The sequence below is a fragment of the Sparus aurata genome, chromosome 13, assembly GCF_900880675.1.
Source record: "Sparus aurata chromosome 13, fSpaAur1.1, whole genome shotgun sequence".
In the NCBI taxonomy this organism is placed as follows: Eukaryota; Metazoa; Chordata; class Actinopteri; order Spariformes; family Sparidae; genus Sparus; species Sparus aurata.
Genome location: NC_044199.1, coordinates 6892832 through 6908907, shown reverse-complemented (window position 1 = coordinate 6908907; position 16076 = coordinate 6892832). Strand labels below are relative to the sequence as shown.

Genomic DNA, 16076 nt, shown 5'->3' with positions numbered 1-16076 from the left:
AACAAATATACGCCCCGGCTATTATTAACTGGTAATTTACATCTTGGCTGCACCTAATTACCGAACACACATACACACACAGCAATCACGTACACACATACGCACATGGACACCGATTCAAACGTTAATGTAAATGAAACCTCTGATATTACAATCCCTCTAGCTGACGTGACCCAGGCAGAACAAATGCCTAAAGCCTGATTTATGCTTCTGCGTCGTGGTGACGGCTTAGCTACGTCGTCGACGCAGACCCCTACGCGGACCCTACGCCGTAGCCTGACGTGCGCCTCCAAAAAATCCTGACTACGCGTCACGTCGACGCGTCGAGACGCGAACGGCAATGACTGTGATTGGTCCGCTCAGAACATTATTTCCGGCAGTTGCTTTTCCGGTCAACAGCATAACAACACCGCCATTTTTAAAGTTTTTGTGGTACGAGCGGCACGGAAAAGATGGACCAGGCAGACGAGAGAATTATCGAGGAGGTCAGAAAATATGACCACCTTTACAACTCGTCTTCAAGACATTACAAGGATTGCCAAATGGCAAACAACTCACAGCCACACCCCCCTCGCGGCTTGGCGGTGAATTGCAGAACAACGCGTTCCCTCGACGCAGAACTTCGAATGCTCAATGACGGCGTAGCGTCGACGACGTCGCTACGCCGTAGCCGCGACGCAGAAGCATAAACCGGGCTTTATTCACAGTGGCAGATTAATAAGGAACCCTGGGCAACTAGCAGACCGGTGTGCAAGCAAGATGGAGTGACAGCGGGGACAGCCAATCACACAAGACACAGCAGAGCCAGTCGAGGAGCTTGTGGGCGGGTCTAAACTCAGGGAAACAGGCTTCAGCTTGAGCGGCCGTTTTCCGCTTGGTCCTAGTGCTTGATGTGTCTTTGTTAAATATAGCATAACATGGTTTTTGGACAGTAAAAACTGCAGGGGACCAAAACGGCCTTTTGAAAAAGTGCAGGGGACCTGTCCCCTATGTCCCCCCCCCAAAAAAATTACGTCCGTGGTTGTGTGTGCCTTGTAGTAGTTTTGTGTCTCTTTTTGGTAGTTCTGGGTCCCTTTGTAGTTGCTTTTTGTTTTTTTGTGTGTTTTAATTTCTTTCCTAGGCACTTATTCCCAGTATAACTCCACCCAGAGTAATTGAAAACACCTGAATAGGAGTGTAGGGTCTTTAAATATTGTATTTGTTTAACGAAAAGCACAAATTACACAACTGACACTTGTTAACCTAATACAGAACATAAAAGACAACCTTTTCATTGGACATAAAGCAGACACTAAGCTCACTCTATGACTCTTTCTCGGGTTATGTTCACTCTGTGCACATGTGCCGCAGTGGGCAGAGAGGAGTCACTTTGAGCTGCAGGCGACTGGGATGATTGTCCCTGTGAGTTTTTGTCTCTGAGCGAAAGCGTGAAGAAGTGAGCGGACTGAGATATGAGGAGAAGAGAAGGCGATTGTGGAGCGAAGCCCTGGACTTTGTCAGCGTGCGCTGAAGTGGAAAAGGAGGGCGAAGACTGCATTGGGAGCGAAGATGCCATCCGTCCAAGTCAGTGACTCTTGCCGAATCAAAAGTGCGCACTGTGGAGGTGGACCGGGAAGTGCGCTGTCTGCCACGAGAGTCCATGTGATCCTTGTCAACGACACGGACCACACACCACCGGTTTGTAGGCGTAAAAAAATGTGGGGCCAGATCTCATGACCCACCACAAAGGGAAGCCATTGTGTCGCAACAAGCCCCCCCATTCAGCAACTATGATCAAGATCAGCTAATGAGCATCACCAGAGGCATTCTGAGTCATCACAAGATGCCGTTAGCCATGCCGGTCCGGGGCCCAGGAAGTTTGATTACAAGACACTTAGCTAATGAATTAGCCAATAATGAAATGAGGATCATACGTCTGGAAAGCTTTTTTTTTTATTTTTTTACCAGAGTGCAATGTTTGAAAGGATAATTCTAATGAAGGAAATTATTTAATCACGCTCCCGTCTGCCATCTTTGAGTCGGAGCAAAGGGGAGAAAAGGAGGGCACGTCATCTCCCATCATCCGGAGAAGCCTTTCTCCTCGTAGCACTTACTCTGGAGCCTCCCGAGAGTGGCAGAGGGCGAGCCATTAAAGGCCTGTTGAAGCACTACAGATACTGTCAGAAGGAGACGGGAGACCGGGGAGGAAACAAGTTTGACAGGCTCCACCAAAAGGGCTGCAGTGTGATGGTGCCAGATGAGCATCAGGCTAATTTGCTTATCAAAATTTCATGGGGCACTCTTAAGGGAGGTGCGAGGTTTGCAGCTACATGTAAATGTTTGTAGTATAGGTTTTTCGGGACAAAAAGAGGGAAGGTAGCAGTCAGAACAGGTGGATGTCTCGTGTAAAGCTCTGGGCCGCCACAAGCTGCCCGCCAGCTTAAGATTCAGCACTCGGACCTTACGTGACCTGCAGGGCAGCGTCTGTCTCTGACTCCTCCTCAAGCACAGACATTATGGTGCGACATGTAGTTTTGGGGAAAGCATCACAACTTAGAATTTTGATAGTGGCAACATCAGTGAGGTAATTATACGGACGCGTAACTGAATAAACAAGCTGTTCTCAGAGGAAAATAAGGTCCTGAGAACACTGTTTGAGGCAAGAAAGGTGGCAGGGTCCGCCAAGTGTGAACAAAGTTAAACAGTATAAAACTATGTCTATTCACCCGTGAAAGCAAAAGTAGTTTTAGACAACTATTGGACGGTGTACCATCGACTTTGGTCCACACCTTCTCCCGTCAGGTCGATTCTTTTTTGCGGCCCTCTGACCTTTAGATCGACATTTAATCACATCAGTTCAAAAAAGTGTCCCAACGCTGTGGTTTGTTTGCAGATACCTGAATAAAAAATGAGACATTCTTATCAGCTCGGCTCATGCCAACACGTTTAACTAAGACGGTGAATAGAGTCAACGTCGCACCTGCTAAACACGCAAAGGAGGAAAAAACCAGCTATCTGTGCGTTACCATTTACAGTCCCCATTTCTACGGGAAAAACAACAAGCAAACCTCCGAGCTCGCAGCCCACATGCTAAAGGTTTTTCACCAGAGCGGGTGTCTGAATTGTGTACATTGGCTGTACGCGAGCCCTCGCCAGTTTGCCGGGATGATGATTATTTGTAGTAGATGTGAGGAGGAGGAGGACGAGGAGGAGGAGGAGGAGCAGGAGGACTAGAGGGAGAAGTGTTGGACACTATGACGCTCCACTGGCTGATCTGCAGTGACAGACTGCCTGCTGGAAGAGGGGAATGTTGCATGTTAGGCAGGTCAGCAGATGCTGGGCTGACAGTCAATGAAATATTCAAGGCGAGACAGTGCTATCATGGATCTGATGTCTGTAAAGCCTCCGAAAAAAAGAGCCCACGGTTAAGGGCAAGAAGTGTGTTACAGTGTTCGTCACGGGGACATCACAGCACAGGGAGAAAAACTCATTCGTCTATATATCAGTCAAGTTTTCACGGATAAATAACTGCAAACGGTGGGGAAAGCTAGAGCGCAATCTCTTTACCACAACCCTTGTTTAGTTCAGTACCTTCCCCCAGTGTGATATCCAATGCCAGTGAAACAATTACAACAAACGTTGGTGTCCCCGGAGCTCCTTCTGCTCACTCGATGAAGGTGGAAGGTCGATGAACAGCCGCGCGGCGTTGCCAAAACTGCCATCCACTTACTGAGCAATCTTCAGAATCAGTCCAATTTGATATCAAACCATTTTTCAAAGACCCATTAACATGAAAAAAATGAATGTGCGGCCGTACATTTGAAGTCGTTTGAGCGTTTCATTTGAGAGCGACCGCTTAATCTTTGGCTGCGCGTCTTCTTTAAAATGTCAATAAAAATCCAGGAAGTCTTGGACATTTGCAGAACTCTGCTTGCACACTTGTTCTGGAGACTTGAGTGAAAATTCATTTTGTCTATCCATGTACTGGTCATTGTTGACCACTTTTTATTTCAAACGGCAAGATTTACTGATATATATTATCGACCTGTAGCTGCGGATTTTAAAGTGACTGCAGCTTTTCTGATGACCAAACACTGTGTGTATGAAGGTGCTAAGGAAGTAAGTATCCCTTTACATTGCTGCCATCTACTGGAAGATAGCATCCTCACCATTGCAACCTGAGCAAACACGAATAGATCTGTACATTCTGGCTACACACTAGCGAAAGGGTTGAAACAGAGCAGGGGCGGTTCTAGGGGGGGGGGGCCAACAGGGGCCAGTGCCCCTGTAACTCTGAGTCTGGACCCCCCTCTGGCCCCCCTGACAGGGAGTCTGCATTAATAATACAATGACAGATTTCTTGCAATGATTTTGTACTGAAGGGAAAGGCAGAAATAAAGTGTCTCAGCAGTTTACTACCCAATCAAAATTGCTGAAATTGTAAACACTGCTTTGTCTGAATGAGGGATTTATCCTTTTTTCCGGGTTGTATGTGCCCCCTAACAACAAAGCCGGCCCCAACCTGGCCCCCCCTATTAAAACTGGTCTAGAACCGCCACTGAAACAGAGACCATTCATCCTCCTGGATCCAAACTTTTCACATGTATTTTCATAATCTCCGTGTATCGAATAACTTCGTCATTGTAATCTGTTTAATGTGGGATATTTGTTTGGCTCGTTCTATACACGCAACACATGCGAGTCCTCCTGAGGTTTTCTTCCATTTTTCCATCCCCCGCCAAAACACTTGTTGAACTCAAATCGACAGCGGACAGCGGCTTTCACACGCTGCACAGATCGCAAAGCCCACCGAGCCGATGCGATTGTGGTTTTCAGCTTTATAAATACAATTGACACGACACGGTGGAGTCACTGACAACAGCCACATCAACGGTTCCGTGATTTAATAACAAGGATGCCCAAAACAGTCGTAACAGCACCGGTTGGAAAATGAGAACTTTATTACATCACACAGACACTGTATATCCAGTCACTTTCAAAGCATTTCACTTATACAGTTAGTCCTGAAAAAAACTGGCTGCAGCGGATACTCGGAGCCAGACCCCGAAGTTTAACATCCAAGACCTCTGAACACTTCACAACAAACAGAGCAGATCTGAGCATGCCAGACTCCTGAAAAAAACAACCCCCACGTACTTTGCATATTAATGTACTGTACAAACTTCTATTGCATAATGACGTACTGTACAAAAAAAACAACAACTGCTTCGCAATGTCATTGGAAAAAACATCGACGGGGTTTCAGTGAGCTGCAGCGCCAATGGCGACGCGACGTTGGTGAAAGGAACGGAAAGTGCATGACAAACAGCCGAGGCGGGGCCGTGGTCGCACCGACACTGACGCAAGCCTGGAGATTCTCACCTGCTTTGAAGACATTTGGAAGAAAAAAAAAAAAAAAAAAAAGCACCTCTGACTCAGTTGTGCTAAGGCAAACATGACATTTATGAATAAAAAAAAAACAGAAAGGCAAAAACAAATCAGCTAGAACGGTAACTGAGCTGCCATATTAAACACAAGTTAGAGCTTTGATCACTTTCACTTTATATATATTTATATTACCATGAATCGGGCACTTCTTGTATCCCAGACACGTAGCAAAAAAGGTGTTTATGTGCAGATTAAAAACACAAGTTATGGATGCACATCATGCACGAGGGTATAATATATGAGACGAAGAGGAAGACCTATTGAAAAAAACGGTGTTGGGGCTTGATGGACACTTCAACTGGGAAGTGGACAGCTCCAAATACTAAAAATCAAGGGGCAAAGACGACTCAAATTCCAGTGAGGTACGGGGATTGACCTTGGCTTTTTACATCAACATACAGTACCATTACCCAACAACCTGGACTTCTGATTGTACCATCAATTAAAATACTTAGACAGGCCCAAAAGGTTTTTTTTTAAAAATGGCATACAACAGTCATTTAACAGGGCAAATTATGAGGTGGGAGAAGTCTGGAATGGACTGATATGACTCTTAAAGGGTCAGTTCACTAAAATGCACATATTGACAGTACCAATATGGATAGACACCACGATGCCAAGGGAGAGAACATGTTTAAAAAAAAGGTGCATTCTGTAAGACCTGGCCCATCTGGAATTCTGTGCCAACACCAACACTTTCCTGGTGCTCTGAGCTCCCTTGTCTGGGCCACTAGCCGCACGGCTAACTGAGCCAACTACCTAACGGCAGCAGTTAGCGGTTACTCCGTTAATACGCTGCTCCTTATTTGTTGTGAGTATGAATTAAACAGCTGGCCAATTCTTTTATATACATATATTGCACCTTTTTTGTATTTTTCCAGATTTTGGGTGAACTGACCCTTTAACTCCTCCTCATAAGCGATGCATAAGATACATTAGTTAGAAGACTAGCAACTCGGATGCCACGACAGTACATATTTAGTTACTGGTAGAGACACCGAACAAATAATACAAATTTTAAATCAACACGCTCAGAAATACCTCAGACCGTCGCTTGTAAAGTTTCTTCTGTTATTTTTTGACCTCATATTATGACTAGTAACACATTTCATGGAGGAGGAAAGACTCCAAACAACTGGTCTGAGGGTCAAAATATTTTTTTTTTTTTGGTAAATATCTAAACTGGATTGCATGTGTCACAGTTCTGCTGAACTCGCGTCACGTCAAATTGTAATGACTCTTCAAAATACGTCTTTTGGATATACTATACATACTCATAAGTATGAAAATAGACTGTGTAGATTGAACAGATCTAATATTTAAAATTTGAGGGTCGCACTAAAATCAAAAGGAGAGGGCAGGAAGAAGAGCGAGAAGGTCAAAACAGCAACACGTTTAAAATTTCTCACATATTTACAAAAACAAAAAGACTTTGTATAAAAAGTATACATCTAGGAATAGAGGCCTGTGGCACACCTGATACGTGAGCAAACGGTGCAGATCCTTATAGTCTCAGGGCGAGAACAATGTTTCTGTGATTCAGCACACACACAAGGCAGAGTTGTGGTGCTGTGGTAGCATACCGCAGTCCTCGGAGGAGCCTTTTTCGCCGTTGTCAGTTTTACGGGTTTGTTCACTTTGTACATTGCTATGAGGCGTCTCCTCGGGCGAGCCTTTGTTGGAGGACCGGCCGAGCCGACGGGGAGGACCTCTGAGTTCGGGGGGGGTGTGCGGGGAACGGCGAAACCTTTTCGACGGAGGTGCGGAAGCAGCGCAGTCCATTTGGGTTGTCGAGTCTTGCTTTTCGAAAACATTCGCCGAACCGTCTGAGGGGGGCAGCGGGGCCCTCACAGAGTCTATGTCGGGTAAGAGCTGTGCGGTGGCACAGAAAGCCGCTTCGTACAGCCCAAATGCCTGCTCCAGAGTTGTGCAACTGTCTTGGAAGGGGAAGGGAGCATTTGATGCATCACTCCGCTGAAAAACAAATAATTATAATAAAAAATGATTCAAAGATTGAAATTAAACGGATTAATTATTAGCCATCAACCATTTTATCCAATCAATTACTGGTATATATATATTAACATTATTTATCAATTCAAATCAGTTAAAATTGTCTGTTTTTGTCAAGAATAAAAAGAAGAAAAAAAAACACAACTTGTCATTCATCGATCTGAAATTGAATATGAGACACACAGATGAATGATAATGATACAAGTGATAATGTGGATTGCAGAGAATGTAGGCAGTAAGTACAGACATGAGTTTCAGCTAAAAGAATACTGAGGCTGGGTAATTTAGGAAGTAGAAGCATTCTCAATGCTCTGTTCTACTGTATCTATTAATATTTTAAAAATATAACTCTTATATAAAAGTATCATGGAGGTAAAATAACAAAGATCAAACAGTCACCGTCTTCCCGAGAACCTTCCTCGCCTCCTAAAATTAGATGAGGGGACGGAACTCAGAATTCTGCACTGAGGACTAACGCACAAACTTTGACAGGAAAACCAGTCGTATTGTTTCTTAAAGGAACAGTTCACACAAAAATGAAAAATTTCAATCATTAATATCCACTCACCCCCCTGCTGATACAAAGTCAGGACTTAAAAACCACAACAAAAAAAAAAGGCTTCATACAGCTCACCCAGTGTAATCTAAGTTTCTGAACGCCTCAAGATCCGAAATGTATTTGAAAAGATGATATTAAAAGAATTCTGTCTTAAAAAAGTGTGTAAATAACATATTTTCAAGTCAATGTGGGAACTTGGTGCTTCTGGAGACTTGGATTACACTGGAAGAGCTGTATGGAGTCATTTTAGTTGCATTTGTTTGTGGTTTAACGTTTTAGAACAAGTCCCCATCTACTTCAGTTGCTGAGGAGCATGTTGCAAAGCTGCTATGCTGTGAACCCCCCCAAAGTGATTTGTGGACTACGAAACCTCAACCAAACTTCCATCGGCATGGGGGTGAGTAGATTAATGACTGAACACTCATTTTTGTTTAAACTGTTCCTTTAATCTGACGTCAGCTGTTAGCTACTCATCTGCGCATAATATGGCTTTCTATTGGGCACAAGTGAATATGTTCAGGCTGTTTTTTTTTTTTTAATAAAACAGACATTTCACTGTCTCCCTCTACTGGCTAAAGTGGGAAGATTGCTTAAAATGGCACTGTTGATGTTTATCTCACTGTCATAAATGACTTCGGTACTTACTAAGACAACGTATTTTTAAAAATAAGTGATCTATAGCTCTCTTAAAGCAGCAGATTTGAATACAACCACAGAGAAGCATAACCAGCTGAAAGGGAAGGTTGCCATCAGGTTCAACAGGTCGAGCCTGGCTATTTCGGCTAATACATACATTAAATCATCGGCGGTTCATGTTTCTGACACTTTGATACATTTTCATAACTGAGCAGTCACCTCACTACCACTCCAGGCATGGCCATCCCTCATGTTCTTCTCCAAATATCTCATCTTCTTCATAAAACATGTCATCCTCATGCTCCGCCTGTTGGGCCCCGAAAACAAAGAGTGATTCGTTGAGACCAGTAGTCCACGGATAGAAACTGCTGGTGTGACCTAAAGTCAGCAAGCCATGTCGACCACAAACCTTCATTATTTTAGCTGGTGAAAAAGCATTAAACACAATGACACTTAAAAAAAATGGACTGGAATATAGAAAAGGACAACACAGTGAAGAGCAAACAAACACACAAAAACATTCAGTATATTTTTCCATCGCCAGAGCGGTCCTGACGTACCCACTCTGAATTTGGAAAATATCCGTCATTTTGCTGTATGATTCATATGGTTTATCCCAGTGAAAACATTACTGGACGATACAGCAAACGTTACGGCACTGACCTTTGGGACCTCACACGTGTTATAAGTAGTTCCCGGGTACGGAACGTGGTCGATTCCCGTAGACATGTCGACGACGATCTCATCTCGATGCATAGGTATAGGTGGGCCTCCGCGCTCCTGGAGGGCCAGGACGATAACTGTCGTGTTGTCTGCACGGAGCATGCGTTCTTTCCAAAACAGCAGAGCGGTGCAACCCAGACGGCGGGCGCAAGACATTCCCTTTGGCCCCTTGTACGAAAAAAGAAAGAAGAAGAGGGAAAAGGGAAATCAGTGACCTCATAAAATCTTGTCAATATCAACATCCTGTAAAATCTGTACAGGGTTCGTACACTTTTTTCAAGGTCAAATTCAAGCACTTTTCAAGCACTTTTAAGGGTCATTTTTAAGATTTTCCAGCACCTTATTGCTGGGGTGAAATACGCATCTAAGGGAATATATATACACTTGTGATTTTTTTTCTTCACTTTTTATCACAGTTATGTACATTGTATCATGCTGTAAACATCAAAAATTATATTTTATAATAGCAAAAACTTCAGAAATTAATTATCCAGTCTGATCCCAATTTTGTGAAAGACACAGAGTTGTAATGTCAAGCACTTTCAAGCACTTAAACTAAAACCCAAGGACTTTTCAGACCTTGAAAACACAACATTGAAATTCAAGCACTTTCAAGGATTTCAAGCACCCGTACGAACCCTGTCTGTACCTTCCAGGCACTATTGTATCTACGCTAAACATACAAATAAAATACATTATGTATCGGTTGGACGATGACATACCACCATCTTGTCGTGGCTATAACACATATTAACAGCATTCTTGGGCGGCATCATATTCCACAGTCCATCGCTGCCGAGGATGATGTAGCGATGGCGTTTGGGGTCGAGGGTCATCACGGTGGTATCGGGCTCCGGTGAAACCACAAACTCGCCACTGTAGAAATCGTAGCTCCACAGATCACCTTTCGACAGATGAAGGGAAAAAAAAACAAACCATCACGTTAAGAGGAATACTTTCGACGAAGATGACCCGTTAGCAGCTCACGGGAGAATATCGTGGACGCTAATCCGGGCGAATGGGGGCGTCGTCTTTACCGAGGGATCGGGCCACAGCCAGGAAGGGGATCTGGTCGATGACGGTGCTCCTCCTCACTGGGCCGTTATGGGTCAGCCTGGGCCTCTTCCACACGACACGGTTGACCCCAGATTTCTTCATTACACTGCAGTTGCAAGAATAACACATCGAGTTTTGAAGGCTAGACCGAAAATACAGCGATGCTGAGAGGAACAAACGCCGAGAACATATCCGACCCTGACCTTACGATACGATTCAATTTTGAAAACAAGCCCTCAACGGAGGTCTACTTCACCGACTCACCTGCCACCCAGTCGTTCAATCCTCTCTTTTTCTTTAGGAAGCTCAGGTTTATGGTCTTGTGTTACTTCAAGAGCCTGGAGCGTGATATCAGTGTCGTTTTCCTTCACTCCAACTACTACCGCCGAGTCCCCTACATGGGCGACATACATGTGAACTCCGCGGATTACGATCACGCTGGCCGTGGTGCCTGACGTGCTGGGCAGGCCGGTGATTGTCTTTGGCCACTCCGCTGTGAGGGAAAAGGACAAATAAAAAGCAAAGTGATTAATGTGACTCACTGATCGAATATGGTCAACGGTCAAGGAAAACACCGTTGGCAGTGTAAGTAAGGGCATTTTTGTATTGATCATGATTTTTATGCCAGCAACACGTTTCAAACAAGTCGGGACAGAGGCAACTAAAGAATGGTGAAGTACCAATCATGATACTATCACCTGTTACGTATGAACCGGTTTTACCTGTGGAATGTTCCATACCGGATATTTGTAGCATTCCACAGGTAAACAGGTTCACACGTAACAGGTGATAGTATCATGGTCGGGTATAAAAGGGGCATTCTCGAAAGGCTCAGTGGATCACAAGGGAGAAGAGGGCAAGGTTCACCACTTTGTGAAACAAATGATTGTATAAACAGGGTTCGTACACATTTTTCAAGGTCAAATTCAAGCACTTTTAAGGGTAACTTTCAAGATTTTCCGGCACCTTATTGCTGGGGTAAAGTACTTATCTACAGGAATATATATATACTCATGATTTTATTCTTCACTTTTTATCACAATTATATATATATTATGCTGTAAACATCTAAAATTATGTTTCATAACAGCAAAAACTTCAGAAATTAATTATCCGGTCTGATCCAAATTTTGTGAAAGACACAGAGTTATAATGTCAAGCACTTTCAAGCACTTAAACTAAAATCCAAGCACTTTTCAGACCTTGAAAACACAACATTGAAATTCAAGCACTTTCAAGGATTTCAAGCACCCGTACGAACCCTGTATAAAGGATATTATTAGATAGGCATGAAAACAGAATTCACTTGAAAATGGCTGATGAAGTCTTACTTTCCTTAATTCTTTACAATAATTGACAACAAGAATGGTAAGAACACACACGCGTAAACAACCATGTAGACTTGAGTTCAGCCTGCGAGCCAGTCAGAGGCAAATATGCACTTTTGAACCCAGCCGTCAGACAGCCTATGACCTTGAAAGCTAACCCCGGGAACTGCTGGTTCTGTGTCCTCTGTATCTAGGGTTGCAGAGGAAGGACATTTTTTTCCATGATATGATAATCATCTTAGGAAAAAAAAAAAACAGGGTTTCTCAGTAGCTTTGTATATTTTGTAAAACAATTATTATTATTATAATTAATATCAGTTACAATGACGCTTAAAGGGATATTCCGGTGTAAATTTAATCCATGGCCTAACACACCGTGAAACTGTGTTAGACTCCCTCTCGAGAGATAAAGTTTGCAGACCGCTAGCTAACGGAGTTTTAGCATCCTCAGAAACGACCGCACGACAACAAGACACTGCAGTAAATGGGTCCAAATATAAAACCGCCATCAAAAAGCCACAAATAATGCTCAGAACAGCACCAAACTTCAGCAACTTTAGCTCATGACGATCATTACTGCGGGACTCTACTGCACTCGGTAATCGACTCACAGGGCTTCCCCACAACAAGGAAGGCTTCGTTTATATTTTCCGACAAATCCAGCAACTATATCAAATGTTTGATGCCTCGAAATATGTGCTGGGACCCTATTTGTAATGTTGCTGAAGTTTGGTGCTGTTCTGAACATCATTTGTGGCTTTTTGATGGCGGTTTTATATTTGGACCCATTTACTGCAGTGTATTGTTGTCGTGCGGTCGTTTCTGAGGATGCTAAAACTACGTTAGCTAGCAGCCTGCAAACTTTATCTCTCGAGAGGGAGTCTAACACAGTTTCACGGTGTGTTAGACCATGGATTAAAGGTTTCCGATGTACGGACCATTACATAGCACGACTGAGGAAAACAGCCACCCACCAGAGGGATTTCTTTTATAAAACTTGATGACCATATGAGCCAGGAAGCCAGACTGAATTCTCTTAAACGTCTTGTTGGTGTTTACTTTAATACTGAATTCTTCATACTGCACGTGTTCTTTGTGCTGCTCCATAAAAGGTTTTCTTCACCCCGCTGCTTTCTTTCACAATAAATCGACGTAATCTGACTTCCACGTGTCGAGACTGTGCTTTTAAAAAGCCACAGGTGAGGAGTTCTGAGCTGGATTAAACACAGCCCGCTTCACATTATTTATCCATTTAATCTGGCCCATGTGCACAATCCTTTCTGCGGAGGTAGACGCACTTGTGCATTGGACATTATCTCCCATCAAAAGGACGATGCATCATGTTTCTGTCAAATAAACAGTGAGTCACGGACAAATTCTTCGGAGAGAGAGCATTGGTGATACAGAACAGCCACCATCGTACATCTAGATAAGTTGAATTTCCCATCAAAATTAAAAACAGACTGGCTTCTGCTGTAAGGCCTAATTTGATTGACAAGATATGGGTCACAGGATGGGACTTTACGAGAATGTACTGATGTTTTCTGGCAGTGGTTCAGGTCTGTAACAGCACTTTTCGCCCTTTGAACCCTTAATCTAGATATACCTGAAATAATAAACATTCAACTGAGTTATTTTAAAACGGGGTTATGTCAACTCTGACAGCCTTGTTGTGGTCAGATGATGGGAACACTGTGTTAATCTGTTATGGGATGGGCCAGTCGGGCAGAGGATTGAGCATCATCACACCAGCTGAGGAGGATGCTGCCTCATGTGACACAGTTTTGCTACCAAACGTCGATGAGGCTCTGACACGATGCATCTGAGAGCAAAACGCAGCAATAAACACAGTTAGAAAACACACACACATATATATAACCCAAACACATGATCTTAACTTGGGTGACTTACGTAGCTCCTTCCACATCGCATGGTGACAGGCGATGAAGCCCTTCCGAAGAGCAGCGCACACTTCACTGTGATCCTTCGACCAAAACCCCCGCTGCCTCTTCAACAGATCCCACAGATTCTCCCTGGCGAAGTGCGCTGCCTCTCGGCCCCCGTGGCCGTCGAACACGGCGAAAAACGCCACAGACCTCCGTGTGTCGACTGTACGCTCTGCGACTTTTCCCTCGGATGCCGGCGCAGTGTTGTTGCCGCTGTCCTCATTCGACAGGCTCTCTACCCACATAGCAGAGACCGGTCCGGACTCGGCGGGAACGTCGGGGTCTTGTGTCTCAGTTTCGGTCCGTTTGTCGGGTTCGCCCTCGGCTTTCCCCTCTCCTCCATGCCTCTGCGACTTTGGATAATCTTCGACTAGCGACGGCGTCGGCTCGTACTCGATTCTTATCTCGACAACATCCTCCATGTATTTCCTCCCTCCTTGCTCGGAGAATGCACTCATACGAAACACCACGGACTCGTCCATGATTGTGAACGCGTGATTGTTAAATGTCTAAGCGATAAAATGACACATGTAGCTGCTAACTGTAGCTCGCAGGCTAAAATTTTGAACCGATTTTGCCGCGATTGTATGGCCGAAGGCTTCCTTCCTTTTTGTTTATCTTCTCCGAGACGTCCCGCTGTACGCGATGATGTCACGTTTTTTGCGCCTATCAACTTAGCAACGACGCAAGGCACGCACGACTATGCTGCATTTACAGGCGCTTAGGGACGTTGGAATTTCGTGAAGCGATCGCATTACACACCGCAAAAAAGACACTAAAATAGTCTTGTATGCGGCCCTTTTAATGGCTGACTCGATTATACCATCCTCAGACGAATCCCAGATGATGTCATATGTGCTTTCTCATTGTTATGCCAACTAATGATAATTTTAAAATGTGAATCTTTGAGGGATGAAGGGACATTAAAGCAGCACCTTCTGCGCTAAATTTACTCCAGCTTGTAATCGGTAAACAACATTTAACGGTTATTATGTTTTGAGTAAGTAATTTATGTTGCAACCACTCATAGTTTCATCGATCACAGATTTTATGAAGCAATATATTACAGCCTGTACGTATGCAGCTTTTTAATTTTGAGTAAGTTTCCATCAATCATAGCTGTAAATTAAGCTAACTTTAAACTAAGTTAAGCTAAACCTGCCCACTCAGAGCCACTGTGGTGAACTAAAAAAACACTTCCTGTTTAGACCTAATTTCCTAATTGACTTAAAAAAGCAGTGTAATTCTAATGCTTTGCTTGTGAAAACTTGGCTTAGCCCAAAATATAGACCCATTTTCAGACATTTCGACTTGTCAGCGCAAGAAATGCAAGAGTAACAGTTGCGCTGACCATAGTGCTCTTATTTTCTCCGTTCTTCCGGTCATTGCGGAACTGACGATGCATTCAGGTGTGCTCTCAGACAATGAGAGATGGGAGTTGTCAAACCTGGGGGGACTGTGTCAAGCAGGCGCCACCTACTGGACATCAGGGTCGATGCCCTTTCCTTTGTTAGTGCAATTTAGGCTGCTATTGTGTCAGAACCACGTGACGGCCCCAACACAAACATAATGTGAAAATATTAGAAACATTTTCTTATTTTTGACTGATCAGAATATTACATCACTGACCCCTTCATGAAATTTCCATGGATTGTGATTGACTCAGAATCAGAATCAGAATTCCTTTATTGGTCCTGCAATGGGGATATTTGTGTGTCACATCAACCTAAGGACAGTTCAATTTAACAATAAACAATAACAATAGTACAAAAAAACCAATATAATAAAAAGCTTAGAAATAAATTCTTATAAACATAATATGTACAAGTGCCTCGCCCCTTTCTGTGACATCACCTCCATGAAGTCATCATTCACATTTAATTTCATTATTTTGTGGTAAAAGTACAGAACAGGAATCAATAACACTTGAGCTGAGGTGTCCAAACAATATTTAAGTAATGTAACTTGATTACATTCCGTTAGTATTGGAATAATAACAAATAAAGACCAGAGAAATGAAATATCAATAAAAAAAAGTGACCCTTTTTGATCCTTTTAACAATTCTTTATCTGTGTTGGTTCTACTAATATTTGTTTAATTTATAGCCTCTTTTGACAAGACAGAAGAGCATACATGAAAATGGATGAAGTAAAGGACCCCGGAGTGCAACTCTAACGTACGGTGAAGGTTAAGATTATGTTCACGAGACACTTGGCTACCAACTGAGCTAGACTTTATTCAACTGGTCATGACTCTCTGGTTGGAGTAAACCATGCAAAATAAGTCCCACCCACAGACTTTCTGACGAATCCAAGTGGTGCGCGCCAAAAGGGGCGGTCTCGCTCTTTTCTCGCGTGAAGTTAGTGCATTTCCCTCCAAAACTTTAG

At 43.5% G+C, this 16076-nt stretch overlaps 1 protein-coding gene across 3 annotated transcripts; it reads right to left on the bottom strand.

Moving 5' to 3' along the window:
• Positions 1–4868: 4868 nt before the first annotated feature.
• LOC115594556 (protein phosphatase 1D-like) lies at positions 4869–14334 on the bottom strand. Of its 3 annotated transcripts, XM_030438693.1 has the most exons (7): positions 13654–14334; positions 10679–10907; positions 10396–10520; positions 10081–10262; positions 9299–9526; positions 8855–8942; positions 7037–7401 (listed from the first exon to the last, which is right to left on the bottom strand). In XM_030438693.1, the coding sequence occupies exons 1-6, from the start codon at positions 14168–14170 to the stop codon at positions 8859–8861; spliced, it is 1365 nt and encodes a 454-aa protein (XP_030294553.1). In that variant the 5' UTR covers positions 14171–14334; the 3' UTR covers positions 7037–7401; positions 8855–8858. The 3 variants fall into 3 exon arrangements, with proteins under 3 accessions (XP_030294552.1, XP_030294553.1, XP_030294554.1); XM_030438692.1 differs by lacking the exon at positions 8855–8942 and having other exon boundaries at positions 4869–7401; XM_030438694.1 differs by lacking the exon at positions 7037–7401 and having other exon boundaries at positions 8503–8942.
• Positions 14335–16076: the final 1742 nt, after the last annotated feature.

What these genes read in the sequence shown, in the direction of transcription:
- LOC115594556 (XM_030438692.1), bottom strand. Translation starts at nt 14,170, where the DNA reads ATGGACGAGTCCGTGGTGTTTCGTATGAGTGCATTCTCCGAGCAAGGA. An exon ending in GGCTGTGGCCCGATCCCTCG is followed by an intron (nt 10,263 to 10,395) that starts GTAAAGACGACG and finishes ATCTGTCGAAAG; the next exon opens with GTGATCTGTGGAGCTACGAT. An exon ending in ATAGCCACGACAAGATGGTG is followed by an intron (nt 9,527 to 10,080) that starts GTATGTCATCGT and finishes TTTTCGTACAAG; the next exon opens with GGGCCAAAGGGAATGTCTTG.